Source organism: Loxodonta africana, chromosome 12, assembly GCF_030014295.1.
Source record: "Loxodonta africana isolate mLoxAfr1 chromosome 12, mLoxAfr1.hap2, whole genome shotgun sequence".
In the NCBI taxonomy this organism is placed as follows: domain Eukaryota; kingdom Metazoa; phylum Chordata; class Mammalia; order Proboscidea; family Elephantidae; genus Loxodonta; species Loxodonta africana.
The window spans coordinates 48,638,472-48,659,398 of NC_087353.1; the positions used below are offsets into that span (position 1 = coordinate 48,638,472).

The 20,927-nt window shown below is 45.8% G+C and overlaps 1 protein-coding gene across 1 annotated transcript in view; it reads left to right on the top strand.

Annotated features, from left to right (window-relative positions):
- The window catches only part of GLDN (gliomedin), a 134,077-nt gene that overhangs the window by 89,468 nt on the left and 23,682 nt on the right, over positions 1-20,927 (top strand). Inside the window, exons 3-5 of the mRNA XM_003420522.4 lie at positions 7,358-7,375; positions 7,729-7,836; positions 20,691-20,837. Coding sequence (XP_003420570.1) covers positions 7,358-7,375; positions 7,729-7,836; positions 20,691-20,837 — 273 coding nt within the window. The remainder of the gene's footprint in view (positions 1-7,357; positions 7,376-7,728; positions 7,837-20,690; positions 20,838-20,927) is intronic.

Genomic DNA, 20,927 nt, shown 5'->3' on the forward strand with positions numbered 1-20,927 from the left:
CCATCCCTACTCTGATTTGTTAAGCTTGCCATGGCCATATCCCAAAGTCGAAATGCACCAAATAAATAGAATTGGGCCAAAGCTGCAGTTTAGTGGGAGCAGGGCTTTGGTGCCCTGGGATTGGCCAACAGCTGGTGGCAGAGGTGGCTGCAGGGGGTAGACCATGGTGCTTAGGGTGGGTACTTTGTCCTCAACACTGCAGCCTGTGAAACCCTGGTAAATGAATGGACCAGCATGTCTCAGAAACAGGTAGTATAGCTGATTATACTTCTACTGAACCGGCTTTGCTTCTTGGGCTTCGTGGGTCAAACTAGCCAGTTATTTTGGTGTTGGTGGATTCACCCTCCAGGTGTGAGAGCTTGGTCCCTCCAGGGCCATTCCTTAAGGAGAGCTGAGCACATTTGACTCTTGTGGACCCTGAGGTTGTGACCAGCACAAATCCAGATCCAAGGGAGTTCTTGCTTGAGACACAGGAGTGGGAGAGTCAAGATAATAGACTCAGGTTTTGGAGCTGCACCTTTTACTGTTGTTGTTACGTGCCATTGAGTGGTTTTTGACTCATAGCAACCCCATGTGATGGAATAGAACTGCCCCATAGGGTTTTCTTGGCTGTAATCTTTACAAAAGCAGATTGCCAGGTCTTTTTCCCATGGAGCTGTCGGGTGGATTCAAATCCCCAACTTTTTGGTTAGCAGCGGAGTACTTAACTGGTTGCATCACCAGGGCTCCTTCACCTCTCACCGGTTCTTTCTAAAACAGAGCCAGGCCACATTTTCTGAAAGTTTTCTATTTGGAATATTTGTTTGGCTTCTTTTTTCACCTCCATCAGCAAGACTGTGAGAAATATGTGGCCATTTCCTGTGTGTTCATTGCTATCAAGTTGGGTAAGGCAACATCCGTTTTGACACAATCCCAGGTTAAAAAGGGGAGGCTGCTGATGGGAAATTAGTGATGCGCAGAGGGGGTCTTCCCTGTGGTTTGGAATGGCTGTGGCAGGAGGAGCCAGAGGCCTTCAGAGTTACCCACAGGCTAGTGCTAGGGCTTGTGGATAGGGCTGAGTCTTAAATGTCTTTATTATTGATTTCTCCATAATTGCCGTGCCTGTGTTTCCTTCCTCAATTAAGATTCTTCTGTTTGCAGTAGAATTTTTGCAGTTGCATAAATCCACTATAGCTTATTTGAGAAAAAAGTGTGGGGTGAGTTATGAGTTATTATTATAAGGCTATTAGTTGCCATTGAATAGATTCCAACTGATGGCGATCCCATGTGTGTCAGAGTAGAACTGTGCCCCACAGGGTTTTCAGTGGCTAATTTTTTTGGAAGTAGATCACCAGACCTCTCTTTTGAGACACCTCTGGTTAGACTCGAAGTTCCAACCTTTTGGTTGGATTGAGTGCATTAACCTTTTGCACCTCCCAGGGGACTCCATTATAAGGATAGAAGGGTGTATTTGTCAAGATAGATTAGGCCATGTTGTGGTAATAATTAAATCCTAAAATCTCAGTGGCTTAACAGAGTAAAGGTTTATTACTCACTTCACAAAGTCCAGTCAGATGTGGGCAACTCTCCAAGGCCTTTTGTGTCCTCTGTTGACTCGGAGACCCTGCCATCTTGTGGCTCCACCATCTCAACACAGGCACCAAGACCATCTCAAAGGGAAAGAGAGAGGACCAAAGGATGCCACTGGTTGTTTTTAAAGGAGCCCTGGTAGCGCTGTGGCTAAGCACTCAGCTGCTAACCAAAAGTTTGAACCCACCAGCAATTCAGTGGGAAAGAGATGTGATAGTCTATTCCCATAAAGATTACAGCCTTGGAAACCCTATGGGCAGTTCTTCTCTGTCCTGTAGGTTCACTATAAGTCAGAATCAGCTCAGCATCGATGGGTGTGTATGTGGGTGCTTTTAAAAGCCAGGCCTGGAAGTATCTTACTTTCCCCCTGGTAGATCCCACCGGGTAGAACCCAGGCATTCACATTGCCCCAGCCTAACTGCAAGAAAGCTGGGGCTGGGAAAAATCAAATCCCACTTCCCACACCAAACTGTAAGGATCAATCAAATCAATTCAGTTTGTTCCTCCTCTGTCCTAGCCCCAGCTACACAGGCAACACTTCTTCTCTGACCCTAACTCCCCAGAGCAAGGTCAGACCTCTCAAGTAAAGGGCACAGTCCTTCAGACTGCCAAGTCTGCCCAATACCTCAGACGCAGCCACAAGCTTGGGAGTCCCCATAACATTCTCACCTCTGATCTGCTGGTTGTGAGTTTGGGGGTTCACTCTATCCCCTCGGGATGCCAGTCATAAGCTCATGGGTTCTTTGCCCCTTCACTTCTGACTTCCTGGCTCCCAATACTCCCTCAGGTTCAATACTTTGCTAGAACGACTCATAACTCACAGAAAATGCCTGGCTTACAATTGCAGTTTTATTACAGCAAAAAGGACACAAACGACGAATGTATGGGGTGAGGTCTAGGAGGGTTCCTAACTTGGAGCTTCTATGGCCCCAAAAAAGGATGCACTATCCCCTCTGTCAAGGAACCCTAGTGGTACAACGATTAAGTGCTTGGCTGCTAACTAAAAGGTTGGCAGTTAGAATCCACCTAGCAGCTCTGTAGAAGAAAGACCTGGCAATCTGCTTCTGTAATGATTACAGCCAAGAAAATCCTATGGGGCAGTTCTACTGTGTCACATAGGGTCACTATGTGCTGGAATCAGCTCAACGGCACCTAACAACAACATCCCCTATGTCACCAACGAGGAAGCCATTATTAAGGCCTTGTTATGTAGGCATAATTGACTGACTCATATCCCTCACTGAACTTGGCTGATATTCTGTGGTGATCTTTGTGGCAGATGTGGTCTGGAGGCCTCATCAGAGCCACTTCAATAACTGGGGAAGTTCCAAGGTTTAAGAGGTTATCTTCCAGGAACCAAGGATAAAGACAAAATTCTTTGGGCAAAGCTAAATTCTTTACCACACAGCAGGGTCCACGAAGAGGAAAATGAAACTGAGTTTGGTGAACACAAGGCCTGCCCTCACCACAAGAGTATCTCACAGAACTCAAGGTCAGGGCTTGCAGCGGGCCTCGGAGGGATGAAATCAGGAACTGGAAAGGTGTCAGGAACCAGCAGCCTACTTTCCATCTTCCTGACTCTGTGGGGATACTTGTCTCTTGTCTCTGCTTCTCTTACTTTGTTCTCTTCTCTCTGCAGGTTGGCTTCATGGCCATAGCCAGCCACAGGCCTTTAGTTTACATGATGGGGGTCACTGTGGCCAGTTTTAGATTTCAAGGAGAATAAATATCCAGTTGGCTCAGCATCTATCCAATTCTAATCAACTTTGGTTAGGAGTGTGGGGTGGGTATAGCAGAACCAGCTACATAATTTGCAGGGCCCAGGGCCAAATGAAATACACGTGCCTTGTTCAAAAAAGGAAAAACTTGTTTTTCTTCCAAGGTCTGTAGAAGAAAGACCTAGCAATCTGCTTCTGTAATGATTACAGTCTCTCAACCCGCCACGGTGTTTGTGTTTTTTATTTGGTATTTAATGTTGTGCTCCCTCAGACACAGAATACTCAAGGGTTGTATGGACCCTAACAGGGACCAGGGGCCCCACCCTGTGACTCACCATAGTGAAGACCCTTGACCATGGCTAATGTGACCTAAATATACAGCTCCAGCCAGGCTCTCACCAATAGTCCAGCTGCATGGAACTCTTGAAACCTATTGTCGTTGTTGTTGTGTGCTGTTGAGTCAATTCCAACTCACAGTGACCCCATGCGACAGAGTAGAACTACCCCATAGGGTTTTCTCCCATAGAGCCAATGGGTGAGTTTGAAACACCAATTTTTCATATAGCAGCAGAGCACTTAAACATTTTGTGCCACCAGGGCTCCTTTGTAACCTACTGTTGTTGTTGTTGTCAGGTGCTGTCAAGTCAGTTCCAACTCATAACAGCCCTGTGCACAACAAAATGAAACCCTGCCCAGTCTTGCGCCATCCTCACAATCATTGCTATGCTCGAGCCCATCATTGTAGCCACTGTGTCAATCCATCTCATTGAGGGTCTTCCTCTCTTTCAAAGACCCTCTACTAAGCATGATGTCCTTCTCCAAGGATCTCTGGTACATGTCAAAAGTACATGAGACAAAGTTTCACCATCCTCACTTCTAAGGAGCATTCTCTCTGTACTTTTTCTAAGACAGATCTGTTTTTTCTTCTGGCAGTCAATATTTTTTGCCAGGATCATAATTCAAAGTCATCAATTCTTCTTTGATCTTCCTTATTCATTGTTCAGCTTTTGCATGCATATAAGGCAATTGAAAATAAAAATGGCTGGGGTCAGGCGCACTTTAGTCCTCAAAGTGATATCTTTGCTTTTTAACACTTTAAAGAGGTCTTTTGCAGCAGATTTGCCCAGTGCAATACGTTGTTTGATTTATTGACTTCTGCTTCCATGGGCGTTGGTTGTGGATCCAAATAAAATGAAACCCTTGACAACTTCAAAGTATTTTCTCCATTTATCCTGATGATGCTTATTGGCCCAATTGTGAAGATTTTTGTTTTCTTTATGATGAGGTGTAATCCATACTGAAGACTGTGGTCCTTGATCTTCATCAGTAAGTGCTTCAAGTCCTCTTCACTTTCTGTTAGCAAGGTTGTGTCATCTGCATATTGCTGGTTGTTAATGAGTCTTCCTCCAATCTTGATGCCGTGTTCTTCTTCATATAGTCCAGCTTCTCAGATTATTTGCTGAGCATACAGATTGAATAGCTATGGTGAAAGGATACAATGCTGACACACACCTTTCCTGATTTTAAACCACTCAGTATCCCTTTGTTCTGTTTGAACAACTGCCTCTTGGTCTATGTACAGGTTCTACATGAGCACAATTAAGTGTTCTGGAATTCCCATTCTTCTCAATGTTATCAATAATTTGTTGTGACCCACACAGTCAGATGCCTTTGTGTAGTCAATAAAATGCAGGTAAACATCTTTCTGGTATAGTCTGGCATCTGACATCAGCAATGATATTCCTTATTCTACATCCTGTTCTGAATCTGGCTTGTTTTTCTTCCTTCTACCAATCTGCTCATCTGAATTTGACTCCATCTGTAGTTTTTTTTTTTTTTTTTTGTAGTTGGGAATGATCATTAATTGATCTCTTCTGACCTCTGTCAACTGTCCACATCACCCCTTACCAGTGCATGTTCTCCACCTAGTGGTAAAGTCATGTAGCCACAGATTATACTGACTAGAAACTGTGATGCCGTTTTCAACAAATCATTTTTGCCCAAAGGAGTACTGGATGTATTGAAAGCATATGCCCAAAGATCAGTTCTTCTGAGGGTCCCCGCGACTCTTACAGTAGCCTCTCTCCATCGGTGTCCTAGGCTCCTAGTCATCTGAGAGGCTTTCATTGCCTCCTACACAATTGCAGAGTCCTGCTCACTCTTCTGCTGAAATACCTCTTGAATTTCTAGCTTCCTCTTCAACTCTACAGCTACCACATTTGTGCACAAACTTATCCCTGGTTTTTACTAAAGGATCCTCTGAGTTTGTTCTCTCTCTTTCTCTTTCTCCTTTCCATCTATTTCTATTCAACTTCCAACTACAAAGAAGATCTAAAGCAAACACTGATTTCATGGTATCATTCCCCTGCTTAAGAATCTACTGTAGCTCCCTACTGCCTCACAGATATTCTCTAAACCTCTGGACTTGGCATTCAAGTGCTTCTACCTTACCCCCAACCCACCCAAGTACTTATTCGAACTCATCTCTACACAATCCAGCCTGACCAGTCTTCATCCTTTCTCCCAAAGCTCTTACAAGTTCTCAACTAGGTACCTTGTTTCCTGCTAGTCCCTTGTATAGAACAGCTGGTCCTGACCCCTGAACTCACCTTAGGGCTATTGTTTCTTCAGTGCCACAGCTCAAATTCACTTCACGAAGATTTCTCAGTCTGCACGTGCCCAGAGCTCCCCAGTCCTCCCAGGAGGGGTTACTTCTCTGTAGCTCTTTCATGTGGTACAAACATTTAATGGGCTTGGCTGCTAACTAAAAGGTTGGCTGTTTGAGTCCGTCTAAAGGCACCTTGGAAGAAAGGCCTAGTGATCTACTTCCAGAAAATTAGTGATTGAAAACCCCGTGAAGCTCAGTTCTACTTTAATACACATGGGGTCACAACAAATCAGTATTGACTCAAAGGCAACTGGTTTTAGCACCCCAGTTTCTGCCTTTCCCAAATAGGTATAAATACAATTGATGCAGGAAACGAGATTTCTGCTTCTTTGTGTGGCCCACACACAAAGGAGAGTTTGGCACACATGATAAATATTTAGTAAATGCTTGTTTTCTACTGGTCACAGGCTTAGATTTACAGGAAAACCTCTCCACTACAATATTGGTAATTGCTATATGTGGTCTGAAGAAACACAAGTACCTCAACTGCTCATGTTACAGCCTCATTACCTTGTCTGAGTGCTCAAATAGAATAGTTGACAATGACAGACATCGGTTTGTGGAAGCAAAATTATTTTGTCAGATTATATGTAAATGATTCCTCTGAACTCCTTAGATCCTCTAGTAATTGCACACTAGGAAGGTATTTATTACTGATTTAGGCCCTCAATTTTTATCAGGCTATTTCTTGCAATAAAGGAGAGACCCAGAGAGCCAGCCTTGCTCTCAACTCCCCTTGGCAGCCCTGATGAGACGAGCTGGTGGATGGGAGCTCTGGGAGCACTCTCTAGAGCCAAGTCTCACCCTTGAATGATGTATGGCACTACTATTTGCTGACACTTAACCCATGCCAGATGCTGCCCTCAGGGGGCCCCCATGTCTTCTCACTGAACCTCATTTAATTAAGCCTGTTGCTCTAGAGATGACAAATCTATTAATCCGTAGTGAAGCTAACTTCGAAATTATTCTTCCCTTGAAACTTCAGCAAAAGTGGTTTTGATTTGCAAACGGGTCTTTGTTGAATTGCTTTTAAGGATCTCTTAGGCAAACGTGTTGCTGGGTGCCGTTGAATAGATTCTGACTCATAGTAACCCCACGTGACAGAGTAGGGGTGCCCCAAAAGCTTTTCTAGGATGTAATCTTTATGGGAGCAGATTGCCAGATTTTTCTCCCTGAGAGCTGCTAGGAGGGTTTGAACTGCCAGCCTTTGGGTTAGTAGCCCAGCACTGTTGTACCACCAGGGCTCCTTGTCAGGCAAATGTAATAAGTTTTAAATAAAAGGTGTCACTAGGTGATTAGTACATTTTAAGAGGGGGTGTTCTTTGGGTTTTTGGGGGTTGTGATGTTGGCTTTTCCTTCTTCCACCTGTGGTTTACCATCTAAATTTCTTTTTCTATTGTAGGACCAGCTGGCCCACCAGGTAGGCTTGCATGGACTTTCCAGTTTCATGGAGAGGATATGGGTGAATGTACCCCAGCTTCCCCAGAAAGGACAGAGGTGGGAAGGAGAAGGAATCTGAAGGCAGCCCTGACTATGTCCCCCACCCCTGCTTCTCTCTACCCCTATGGCAAGCTCTCCTGCCCTCCCCCCTACTCCGAGAGCCTGCATCACCATCCCCACTACCTGTCACAGTTGGGATTAGGATGGGGGGGATAGCAAAGGTGGAGAAGGAAGGGAAGAAGCAAGAGAGGAAACGGAAAAGGCATCCAGTGCCTGCAAATCACACTATTTCAGTGGTTACTTTGAAAATGTCCACTTCATATTTTGACACAGGACCTCCAGGAGTTGATGGCATACCAGGACACAGTGGATCAGATGGACAGCCTGGTCCACAGGGCCCAAAAGGCGAAAAAGGAGCAAATGGAAAAAGAGGAAAAATGGGTATTTTGGCTACTCTTCTAGCTAACTTCCTTGTTGCTTTTCTCCATGATTGTGTTTTTGATGGGCTAAAGCTGTGCGCAGCAGGTTTCAGGTGTTTCATCTCTGCACGGAATGCTGCTTTATCTCTTGCTTGGAAAGGCACTGGGTCCTGGAGCACCACAGGTATTCTTTTAATTTTTTTTATTTTGGTGAAAGTATACACAGCCAAAGATACACCATTTCAACAATTTCTACAGGTACAATTCAGTGACATTGGTTACATTCTTCAAATTCTGTTGCCATTCTCACTATTTTTTTTATCCTTTTCCACGTTGTTCTACCATCATTATCTTAAACTCACTGCCCCCTAAGCTTTCCATCCAACCTTTTGAGTTGCTGTTGTCAATTTGATCTCACATAGATAATTCTTTTAAAAAGCACAATGCTCAAATCATAGGTACTTTACTAGTTAAAATAAGCTATTTTTTTGTTTGAAGATTTCAGGGGATAGTTTTTGTTTAAGGTTTAAAGTTTAAAGATTATCTCAGAGCAATAGTTTTGGGGGCCCAGCCAGCTTCACTGGCTCCAGAATGTCTGGAGTCCATGAGAATTTGAAATTCTATTCCATATTTTCCCCTGCTTTTGATCAGGATTCTTCTAAAGAATTTTTGATCAAAATGTTCAGGAATGATAGCCAGACACCATCTAGTTCTCCTGGTCTCATGGCAAAGGAGGCAGTTGTTCATAGAGGCAACTGTTCAACCTTGACAAATGTTTATTTCAACTGAAGTTGTGATCTCTCTGATTCCCACCCTTCTGCTTCCTCTGCTTCTAATGGAAAGACAAAAGGGACAGCACTGGGGAGTGACACTATCATGGGTTGTGGGATGGCTGTAGGTGCTGATGCCCTGAGTTCCTTTGAGGGTTAGTTCCTGCCTTGTCCTCACATTGCTTCCTCCTGCCCAGCAAAGCTTTGATTGAAAATCAGTTGACTAATGTTGGCTCTTGGTAAGAATTCTCCTGGTTAAAGGAGCCCTGGTGGCATAATGGTTAAAGTAATGGGCTGCTAAACAAAAGGTCAATGGTGAGAAACCACCAGTGGCTCCATGGGAGAAAGATGTGGCAGTCTGCTTCCATAGATATTCTCATCCTTGGAAACCTGATGGGGTCGCTATGAGTTGGATTCAACTCAATGGCAGAAAGGAATAGTTGGGAGCATGTGAGTAGAAAGCGGCATCTGGCCTCTGAAGGCTGGATACAACAACTTCTCCCCAAGATTGGCTCTTGGGTTGGCAGGCCCCAGCTGTCAGGGTCTCCTCTGCAGGGTTTCAGGACTATTACAAAGATGTGGCTTGTGTCCCCTGCTCTGATGTGAGTGGGGGCATTGCTAGCACCTGAGCGAAGAAGCACAAGTGTCCGATGTGTGCAGGGAGCAGCGATAGGCAGGGGACTTGTGAAGGGATCTGTCAGGAGTTGAGTCTGGTGGGGTGGGTGCTGGGGAGCCAGTGCAGAAGAACTGGCAGACTCACCTGAAGAGAGCAGGTACATGGCAGAGTGGAGGCTCGAGTGCAGGGTGGAGAGTGACTACTCGGGAGGCTCCTTGGAAGGCCTGGCTCCACCACACCCTCTTGTGTCTTTTTGACCTCTTGGCTCTAGTACCCAAACTCATTTAGACAAGACCTGAGCTAGAGGAAACACTATAAAATTCTTGCAGATAGCACAGTTACTACCCCTTCCAGGACCTCTCTTCTTATCCCCACAAGCGATTTAAGTGAATCCAATGGACAGGGAGGTATCTGCTGAGCACCGTGGCTACTTGGCAAAGCCTACCTGCTCATGCTCCTTGGAGGCAGCTTCTATGGAAATGTGTCATGCACAGCCCAGGTCAGCTCAGGGTACACAGGCCAGCAATTACAGTCAGAATTATGTAGGAGTAATGGATCATTACATTTAGGATGATAATTATAAATGAGCATAGCATAGAATAATAATGACTCAGTATGTGGACATTTGGTTTATCCTGGGAAAACTAAAAAAAATGTGATCCAGTCCTAAGGACTCAGCAATGAGTATTATGAGGTTGTGGTGCAAGTGGTTAATGCACTCACCTGCTACCAAAAGTTTGGTGGTTCCAGTCCACCCAGAGGCACTTTAGAAGAAAGGCCTTGCGATCTACTTCTGAAATATCCGCCACTGAAGACTCTATGGAGCACAGTTCTACTCTGACACACATGGGGTTGTCATGAGTTGGAATCGACTTCCTGGCAGGTGGTTTACTATAGGGGTACCATGCTAGCACTGGGGCTGAGGCAAGCGGGAAAAGGAGTGAGTTTCTGAAAGGCTTGAGACAGATCCCTGGCCTTGAGGAGATGAGCTTGTACTTACCGAGTGCCTGCCACACACCAGGCACTGTTCTAGATGCTGGGAATCCAGAAATGAAAAAATTGCTAAAACCCCTGCCTTCATGAAGTTTACATTCTGGTTTGGGGGACAGACAATAAACAAGATAGACAAGTATACTATATGGCCTGTTACAAGGTGATAAGTGCTAAGGAGGAAAAATAGAGCAGAGAGAAGGGATAGGAAATGTAGGGGATCTAATTTTGGATTCCATTGGTGGTTTAGTAGTAGAATTCTTACCTTCCATGTGGGAAACCCAGGTGGCTTGCATGTTGCTATGATGCTGAACAGGTTTCAATGGAGCTTCCAGACTAAGACAGTCTAGGAAGAAAGACCTGAAATCTGCTTCCAAACACCAGCCAATGAAAACCCTGTGTAAATCACAAAGATCAGATCAGCGGCGAATCATGGAGATGGTGCAGGACTGGGAAACATTTTATTCCGTTGTGCGTGAGGTTGCCATGAGTCGGGGGCTGACTCAATGGCAGCTACAGATAACCCCCCCTAAGAAGGAGCTCTGAGCAAACACCTGGAGGAGATGAGCGGGTCTCATGATACCTGGGGAAGAGGGCTCCAGGCAGAGATTGAGTGCAGTGTGCCCATGAGTTTGAGGGACAGCAAGGAGGCCAGGGTGCCAGAGCAAAGAGGATGAGAAGTTGGAGTGATGGAGTTGAGACCACAGAAGTAACAAGTCAAGCTCAAATCAAGTCAGCCTTGTGCATTTTAAGAATTCTGGCTTTCAGCAAAGCATTACTGAAAAAGAAGAAGAAAGTGGGAGGCCTCACTCTACCTGATTTCAGAACCTATTATATAGCCACAGTAGTCAAAACAGCCTGGTACTGGTACAACAACAGACACATAGACCAGTGGAACAGAATTGAGAACCCAGATATAAATCCATCCACATACGAGCAGCTGATATTTGACAAAGGCTCAGAGTCAGTTAATGGGGGGAAAGATAGTCTTTTTAACAAATGGTGCTGGCATAACCGGATATCCATTTGCAAAAAAATGAAACAGGACCCATACCTCACACCATGCACAAAAACTAATTCCAAGTGGATCAAAGACCTAAACATAAAGACTAAAACGATAAAGATCATGGAAGAAAAAATAGGGACAACGTTAGGAGCCATAATACAAGGCATAAACAGAATACAAAACATTACCAAAAATGACGAAGAGAAACCAGATAACTGGGAGCTCCTAAAAATCAAACACCTGTGCTCATCTAAAGACTTCACCAAAAGAGTAAAAAGACCACCTACAGACTGGGAAAGAATTTTCCGCTATGACATCTCCGACCCGCGCCTGATCTCTGAAATCTATATGACTCTGTCAAAACTCAACCACAAAAAGACAAACAACCCAATCAAGAAGTGGGCAAAGGATATGAACACACACTTCACTAAAGAAGATATCGAGGCAGCTAACAGATACATGAGAAAATGCTCTCGATCATTAGCCATTAGAGAAATGCAAATTAAAACTACAATGAGATTCCATCTCACTCCAACAAGGCTGGCATTAATCCAAAAAACACAAAATAGTAAATGTTGGGGAGGCTGCGGAGAGATTGGAACTCTTATACACTGCTGGTGGGAATGTAAAATGGTACAACCACTTTGGAAATCTATCTGGCAATATCTTAAACAGTTAGAAATAGAACTACCATACGACCCAGAAATCCCACTCCTCGGAATATACCCTAGAGAAATAAGAGCCTTCACACAAACAGATATATGCACACCCACGTTTATTGCAGCTCTGTTTACAATAGCAAAAAGCTGGAAGCAACCAAGGTGTGCATCAACGGATGAATGGCTAAATAAATTGTGGTATATTCACACAATGGAATACTACGCATCGATAAAGAATAGTGACGATTCTGTGAAACATTTCATAACATGGAGGAACCTGGAAGGCATTATGCTGAGTGAAATGAGTCAGTTGCAAAAGGACAAATATTTTATAAGACCACTATTATAAGATCTTGAGAAATAGTATAAACTGAGAAGAACACATACTTCTGTGGTTACGAGGCGGGGAGAGAGGGAGGGTGGGAGAGGGTTTTTTACTGATTAATTAATAGATTAGAACTGCTTTAGGTGAAGGGAAGGACAATACTCAATACATGGAAGGTCAGCTCAACTGGACTGGACCAAAAGCAAAGAAGTTTCCGGGATAAAATGAATGCTTCAAAGGTCAGCGGAGCAAGGGCGGGGGTTTTGGGACCATGGTTTAAGAGGACTTCTAAGTCAATTGGCAAAATAATTCTATTATGAAAACATTCTGCATCCCACTTTGAAATGTGGCATCTGGGGTCTTAAATGCTAACAAGCAGCCATCTAAAATGCATCAATTGGTCTCAACCCACCTGGAGCAAAGGAGAATGAAGAACACCAAGGCCACACGACAACTAAGAGCCCAAGAGACAGAAAGGGCCACATGAACCAGAGACTTACATCATCCTGAGACCAGAAGAACTAGTTGGTGCCCGGCCACAATCGATGACTGCCCTGACAGGGAGCGCAACAGAGAACCCCTGAGGGAGCAGGAGATCAGTGGGATGCAGACCCCGAATTCGCATAAAAAGACCATACTTAATGGTCTGACTGAGACTAGAGGAATCCCAGCGGTCATGGTCCCCAAACCTTCTGTTGGCACAGGACAGGAACCATCCCCGAAGACAACTCATCAGACATGAAAGGGACTGGACAGTGGGTAGGTGAGAGATGCTGATGAAGAGTGAGCTAATTATATCAAGTGGTCACTTGAGACTGTGTTGGCATCTCCTGTCTGGAGGGGGGATGGGAAGATAGAGTTGGAAGCTGGCAAAATTGTCACGAAAGGAGAGACTGGAAGGGCTGACTCATTAGGGGGAGAGCAAGTGGGAGTATGGAGTAAGGTGTATATAAACTTATATGTGACAGACTGACTCGATTTGTAAACGTTCACTTGAAGCTCAATAAAAGTTAATAAAAAAAAAAAAAAGAATTCTGGCTTTCGCTCAGAGCACAGTAGGGAGGATTTTAAGCAGAGAAGGACATGCCCTGATACATCTTTGAAAAGGCACAGTCAGGCGCTGTGCTGAGACTGCAGAAAGGAAGGGGAGGTGAGAGCGGTGTGGGAGGTGAGACGGTGTGGAACCTGGGTATCCGTGAAGGGTGACCCATATCCCACAGGAACATCAGAAAAGATACAGCAATCTCCCTGTGAGGAAGGCCCCTTGGGTTCAGGAACACTAGACCAAGATGCCTACACTAAACTTGAGGATACAACCTGAGTCACCAAGGGCCCCAGCAGAGGGCCCCCTGCCCTAGGCCAGGGGAGGTGGCAAACTACCTCAGCTCTTGGTGTACAAAAAGTCAAGGGTTATTTGAAACATTGCTCAGCCCTGGGCCAGCCCAGACTCTAACCTGGACCCATCAAACTCCAGAAGAAGGACCTCACTGTCTCTGGTCACTGGCCAGAGGCCCCAAAGCTGGGCTTTCCCTCCCCTACCCCTTCCTGAGCCCTGGATGGTTCCCCATCCTGCCTGGCACTCAGTGCTCTTACAGTGGTAGGAAGAATTCTTGGTCCCCCAGAATGGAGCTTGCCCCAGTTGGGGATAGTCTCTTTAGCAAGGAACTGGGGTTCTAGGGCTAGCCTGGAGGCATAAGGAAAGCCCTGCCACTCCCAGACCAGGTGTTTCCTCCCTTTGCCGTGTTGGCCCTCTGAAGATGACTTGGGCCTCTGGGCCTCACGCTGAGCTTCGTCCTGCCTGCCTGGCACTGACCTTTCCAGCCACCAGCTTGGCTTCCATGCCTCCAAAGGTCAGCTTCCCAGGGCTGGCTTTGACCTGGGTTGGCTGGGAGGCTGGGCAGCAGCCCCTCAGCTGGCTCTGGTTGCAGGCAAATTCCCTGGCCTGGCTCCCCACAGGGAGGGTAGAATGTGCTCCCCAACTACCAGTGTCTTTGCCCCCGCCTGCTGTGGCTGGACCCCTCTCAGGACCACCCATTCTAAGGAGATGGTGCCCAGACCCTGGGCCTGCCCGCCCCACTTGGGAGCCTGAGGAAACTAGCACACCGCCAGGGCTGCACAGGGGCTCTCTAGGCACATGGATAGCCTTCAGGACAGCAGGGGGACCGGCCAGGACAACCAAAGGCTTCACCCCTCTCCCAACACTTGCCCTCTGGTCTCTCCCAAATGCAAGGCCTGAGCCCTGCTCCAGGGCAAGGACAAGTCAGACTCTCGTCTTCAGGACAACATGGTCACACCTCCACCCCCCTGCAGGAATTACCACTCAGCTGAGGTGTCAGGAGGCTCCAGCAGGCTCCAGTATGGGGTATGGAGGGTATGGGAGGGAAAGGGTGCAGGTCAAGGCATCTTGCAGTTTATCAAGCTCTGAGAACATGCACCTTTTTTTTTTTTTATCCAGCATTTATTTTGCCCAGAGTTCCGTAAGGCAGAGAGATTCTTCTTTGATCCACTAGCTTAACAATTTTTGATTGAGTGCCCACTTTTGGCCAGGTATGGGAGACACAAAGGTGAGCCAATATTGACATGGTCCCTGCCTTCTTGGGCCACAGAATCTAACGGGGGAAAATATAATTTATCAGCCTTAATTTAAGAAGCAAACGAGAATACACTATCCTAAAGGAGGGCAGTTCTAACCCACCCAGTCACCAATCAAATACAACAATCAAATACATCTGTACTATGATGGAAGATACATGTTTGAAGCAAAGAGCAGAGTGCTACAGTAATAGGGAGGGTCAGGGAAGTAACTACTTAGGTCAGACCTGAAGGATGAGAGAGCTAGGGAGGGAGTGGTCCTAGTGACGCGCGCACACACACACACACACACACACACACACACACACACGTGTCTGGGGGTGGGCGACGGATGCCAGAAAGGAGGGGAGGTTGGAGGCTAGGGCCAGGCCAGGCAGAAGCTGCGGATGAGTGGGTCTCGCTGTCAGCCCCCAGGAAGGCCGTGCAGCATCTTACTCAGGGGAGAGGCCTGACAATGTGTATGGCTCTGTGCTGCCTGGCCAGGGTTGGGCTGTCAGAGAAAGGGCAGTTATTTAAGCGGAGGGCTAAAGGGTCATTAGTGGTTTGTCAGGCAGGGGGTGGAGGAAGGGGGGAGTGGGAACACATTCCAGAAAGAGAGAACAACTCGTGCTGTTTTCAAAAAGGAAAAAGGGACTGTGTTCCACTGAGACAGGGTCACGTTAGGGTGACTCTAGGCCAGGCAGAAGCCGCAGATGAGTGGGGTCTCACACTCTCCTGGACATATAGTCACCATTTACTGCCAGGCCCTCTGCTAAGTGCTCTGCACATTTATCTCAAGGAGCCCTGGTGGTGCCCTGCTTAAGTGCTCGGCTGCTAACCGAAAGGTCAGCAGTTCGAACCCACAGGGTGGGAGAAAGCTGTGGCACTTTCCTTTTGTAAAGATTAACCCGTTACTATCGAGTTGATACCAATTCATAAAGATTATAGCCTTGGAAACCCTATGGGGAAGTTCTGCTCTGCCCTAAGAGCAGGCTCTGACCTTTCCTTTCCTGGCAGAATGTGCTGACAGGAAGCCGGCGAGGAGTCCCGGGACAAGTAGTGCCAGGGCCTGGCCCCACTAGTTAGTGTGCACACACACACACACAGTCAGCGTGCACAGCTCTCACAACTATGAGTCCAAATCAACTCGACGGCAGTGGGTTTGGTTTTGGTTTTGATACATACCTCACTTAATCCTCACAACAACTCATTGGGGAGGGATATTTTTATTAGCAACGTTCTTTCTAGATGAAGAAACCTTATCTTTCTGTTTCTCAGATAGGCCAAGCTCGCCATGGCCTCAGAGCCTTTGCACTGCCTGCAGGGCCCTCCCCTGCCCTTCACGTGGCTGCAGCCTTCTCACTGTGCAGGTGTCAGCTCAGGTGCCACCTCCCCTGCAAGATCATCCCTGATCCGTGTCTAGCCCCTGCCTTGCCCTGCAGTCACATCCCTGCTCTCTTTCAAAGAATTTATCCCTCTGACAGAGTAATTTGTTTTATTCGTTGACATGTTTATGGTCTGACACCCTAGGTAGAATGTGAGGTCCATTATTGCACAGTCTTTGCCTAGCGACAGAACTCAACAAATACTGTTAAATGGATGGCAGTAACTTGCCTAATGTCAAATGGCTAATAGGTGGGGAAGGCAGGACATGGATCCAGGTCGCTCTGACACCTGGGCCCCTGCTCTAAGCACAATGACATGCAACTTCTTTGTTCAAGGGAATTGGACCCAAGCTGTAAAAGTGGGGTAATTGGGGGTACCCCAGGGCAGGAACAAGCAAGAAGGAAATACAGGCCTCTACAGCTGGTGCCACTGATTGGAGAAGAATATAGGGCTCGAGTCCTTCCAGCCTGAGCCCCGATGTTGGGTCTTACTGGCAGGGCTGGAAGGGTTCCAGTCTTTCTGGGCAGACTGCAGGGCATTTGAGAGAAGGCACATTTCAGTGAGTAATAACCTTCCACCTAGACAGAGTGGGTGATGCATCTACTGTTACCTGCTTTCAAGGCAGAGGTGAACAGTGGAGGGAGCACTTGGCTCAATCCTTGACTGGGCTCTGAGGCCTTGGGCAAGTCACTCCACCATCTGGGCCTGGGTCTTCTCATCTATAGACTGAGGGGGTTGAGTTATAACAACTGTAATATGGTGTCCAGATTTCAAGTCCACTGCTGTGTTGTTGTTGTTAGTTGCCATCGAGTCAGCTCCAGCTCATAACAGCCTTGTGTCTAACAGAACAAAACATTCCTTCTCTGTTTATCTCTCATATTCTCACTTAAGAGTTAACACTGCATTGTCTTTAAAAATCAAATCCCCATGAAAATAGAAATAGTGTCCTCCTCCTTATTCATGTCTTGGGACTGGGTTTTGTGTGACACCCCCTAGCCCCCTTTCCCTTGCCAGAGCTGGCAGCACGTGGTTTTGCCCAAGCTAAAACATCCTCCCTCACCCCCTGCTGTGAAGACGGCATTGACCCTGCCCAGAGACATTCACACAACCCCAAATCCAGTGCTGGTAAACTGTTCGTTTTGTATGGGCACCACCAAGAAAGGGAAACAGCAGAGGCCCATTTCCAGCACAGAAGTTAGGCAAGTAGAATCTGGCCTTTCTTCTCCCAGCAGAACGTGCCAACGGGAAGCCAGCGAGGAGTCATGGGTCAAGCAGTGCCAGGGCCCAGACCACATTAGTGTCAGTGTGCACAGCTCTCAGCCCTGACCTCTGTAGGTCAGGGCAGGGGAGATAATGTCATGCAAAGGTCCTCTGATGGTGAGTGGTGATTAGGTTTTGTTTATTTCTGACACCATGGCCAATGAGCAGCAAGGCAGTCTTACCAACCAAGGTCAGGTGATGCTTTGTCAGAGGTGATGGTCAACAAGAGAGCAAAGACAGGCTTTGTACACAGAATGTCCCTGTCCTTTCTTAACTGAAGCTTGAAAATGGTAGCTGAAACCCCAGCTCAGAGTCAAAATGCATTCTGAAGCAAAGGTATTTAATATCTCTATCTTTTTTAAATACCTGCACCTACGAGGCTGCACTGCAGTATGAACATTTCCCTATGTCACATATGGCCTTTTTAAGAGAGAAATGAAAGTCATTAGAGGAGGAAATGAAAGGAAGAGGAAATTGGATGATGGTGCAGAAAGGCTCTTTGTGACTAGAATAAATACTTTAAAAGAAAATCCTAAAGCAGATATCATTTCCCTGAGCACTGCTAAATCTGGGCCATGTGACACCTTTAGGAGGTTTCAGTTATACTTGGTGCATTGTGCTGGCTGGACTCTATGGCAACGTTCTTATCTTTTGTCTCCATCAGATAATGTGCCAAATTGTCTATTTAAAATACTGGGACAAAAGAATGTCTGCCTGTGCAGAGGTCCCCACATAAGGGCCTTTCTCAATGAGTGAGCCACTTTCCAGCAACATGTCTTGGTGACCCATGGGCAGGGATGACCCAGAGTGATGGCTTTTCAGTACTGTCAGGAGAAATGCATTGTGAGCTATGAGCTGTTAAGAGGTGTCATTGTCCTCTGTATTGGTGAATCCATGGCAGAGCCTTCTGCTAACAATGGAGGGATTTCCCCCACCCTTCTTCACATCCTTCTCAACTCTATCCCCCAGCTCCTCAGCCAGTGCACAGTGCCAGCCTGAGATTACCACTGACAAAGGCAGGGAACCCAGGGCTTGTGCTATCGCCGGTTTCCATGGTTTTCACTGAGATACTGGGGTGTTTGTACATGGTTGACTGAAATCTAGCAAATGTATCTTTGTTCACTACATTTACAGTGACCAGCACATTGGGTTTCTTTCATGCACTGATGTCTTCCTTGAAATGGTCTCTGTAGGGTCCCTTGAATATAAGAGAGCAGAAACCATTTTGGAAATTTACCACTCTTCAGGGGTAAATGAAAGATGTTGAGAGCTCTAGTGTTATGTTTTAGGGAATAATTGCCTTTGATGCAGGTTCAATCTACGGTGTGTTGTAATGTAGTTGTGACCTTCCCATCAATGAAGGAACCTAAGAGACAACCAAGTAAAATAGAAAGGCTTCTGAGATTGGATGGGAAGTTGATCCAAATGACCTCTAAGGTGTCTTCCAATCTGGAATTCTATGATTCTCTTGGGAAAATAGCATTAGTATCCTATGGGGCTGGCAGAAGGTTGCGGGGAGGGGAGAAGAAGGTCTAGATTTGATTTTAAATCTGGAGGGAAGATAATTGCAAAGCCAGAAGGATGACAGTTGGAGAATGGGTATTGGCCAACAATCGTATTTTCTACAAATAAACTTTTAGTTCTTCCTTCTCAATCGGTACACCTTTTTTTCTTGCCTATTGCATTGATTACGACATCCAGTAAAGTGGTAAGAAGAAATACAAGCGGATATCCTTGTCTTTTTCCTGGTTAGAAGGAAACCATTTAGTCTTTTACTGCTAAGGATGATGTTGACTGTAGGTTTTTTGTGAATGTTCTTTTTCAGATTGAGGAAGTTCCCTTCTATTTCTAGTTTGATGAATATTTTTATTAAGAACAGGTATTAATTGTATCAAATGCCTTTTCTACATTGAGATAACTGCATGATTTTTCTTATTTGATTTGTTAATATGGTGAATTACACTGATTGAATGATTCAAATTTTGGACCCTATTCTGGCAAGCAGTTAAATTATTTGCAGATCAATATGATCTTTTTGAAGCTTGTTGTTAAGCTTTATTATGGCAGGTCCAGAGCAGCCTTTATTCTCAGGTTAATTTAGCCCCATTATAAAGGCAAGGGGAGGAGCCCTGGTGGCGCAGTGATTAAACATTCAGCTGCTAACTGAAAGGTTGATGGTTTGAACCCACCAGCCATTCCACAGGAGAAAGATGTGGCAGTCTGCTTCTGTAAAGATTTATAGCCTTGGGAACCCTATGGGGCAGTTCCACTGTGTCCTGTAGGGTCACCTATAAGTCAGAATCGACTTGATGGCAGTGGGCTTGGGTTTTGTTTTTGTATAAAGACAAGGGAGTACCTGGATATGCAAATGGCTAACATGCTTGGCTGCTGATCAAAAGGTTGGCCGTTCAAGTTCACCCAGAGTCACCTGGGAAGAAAGGCCTGGCAACCTACTTCCAAAAAAACAACATTGAAAATCCTGTGGAGTACAGTGATCCTCTGACACACATGGGTTGCCATGAATCAGAGTCAACTCAACAGCAATTTTTTTTTTTTTTGGTAAGATTCTTCTGAGGGCTTTACCCAAAATTCCATTATTTTATGAGTCTCTCGATACTAACTGATGGGAATGAGAGCTAGCCCCTGTGTGAGCTCTGAGAATTGTATATGAACATAGATCTTGACCAGTTTCCAGCTGTGTGGGCAGGACCATAGTTCCGGTAGTGATGAGTCTCCGTGAGCAGAAACAGAAATCTCACCCATTACATTTTGCTCACACTATCACTGCCCTTATTTAATGCTTTTCCTAAAGCAACCTTACCTGCTTTGCTGTTTTGATTAAAATCATTTTGAATTGGAATGTCACAGAAAGAACACTGGAAATGGAATCAGAGGACCTTTGCTCTGTAATTAGTAGCATCATTCATGTCTACTCTAGGCCTTAGTTTCAACTTCTATAAAATGAGAGTAAGGATAACTGCCTAGTTGGCCACCCCAATCTGTTGGGAGAAATAAACTAAATGGTGTAGGTGGCAACACCCAGCCTTGTGATCAGGCCTCACTTGCTCTCTGCTGTTGCTGCCATTGCCCCCTCTGTGCTTCACTCCTCTCTCCAACCTGTTGGCCCAGCCAAAGTTCTCTAAAAATATTCCAGCAGAGCCACTCAGAAATATTATTCTTTAATGATGCAAGTGTTTGGTTTTTAAAGCTGCTTTATCTCAAAAGTACAAAGTACAGTATTATTTTTCTCTAAAATTTCTTGCATGACAGGTTAATATGCTATTTATTCTCAGGGCAACCTGGAGCCACAGGAAATCCAGGGGGAAAAGGAGAAAAGGGAGACCCTGGTGAACTGGGCCTGACCGGAAACGAGGGCCCACCAGGGCAGAAGGGTGAAAAGGGAGAGAAAGGGGATGTGTCCAACGATGTGCTCCTGGCAGGTAAGAGGCCCATTCTCTGGCTCCCTTTGAGGCACGTGGACCCAGAAGCCTGCCTGGTTTTCAATACAAGAGCTGCTGTGGGTCTTCTCT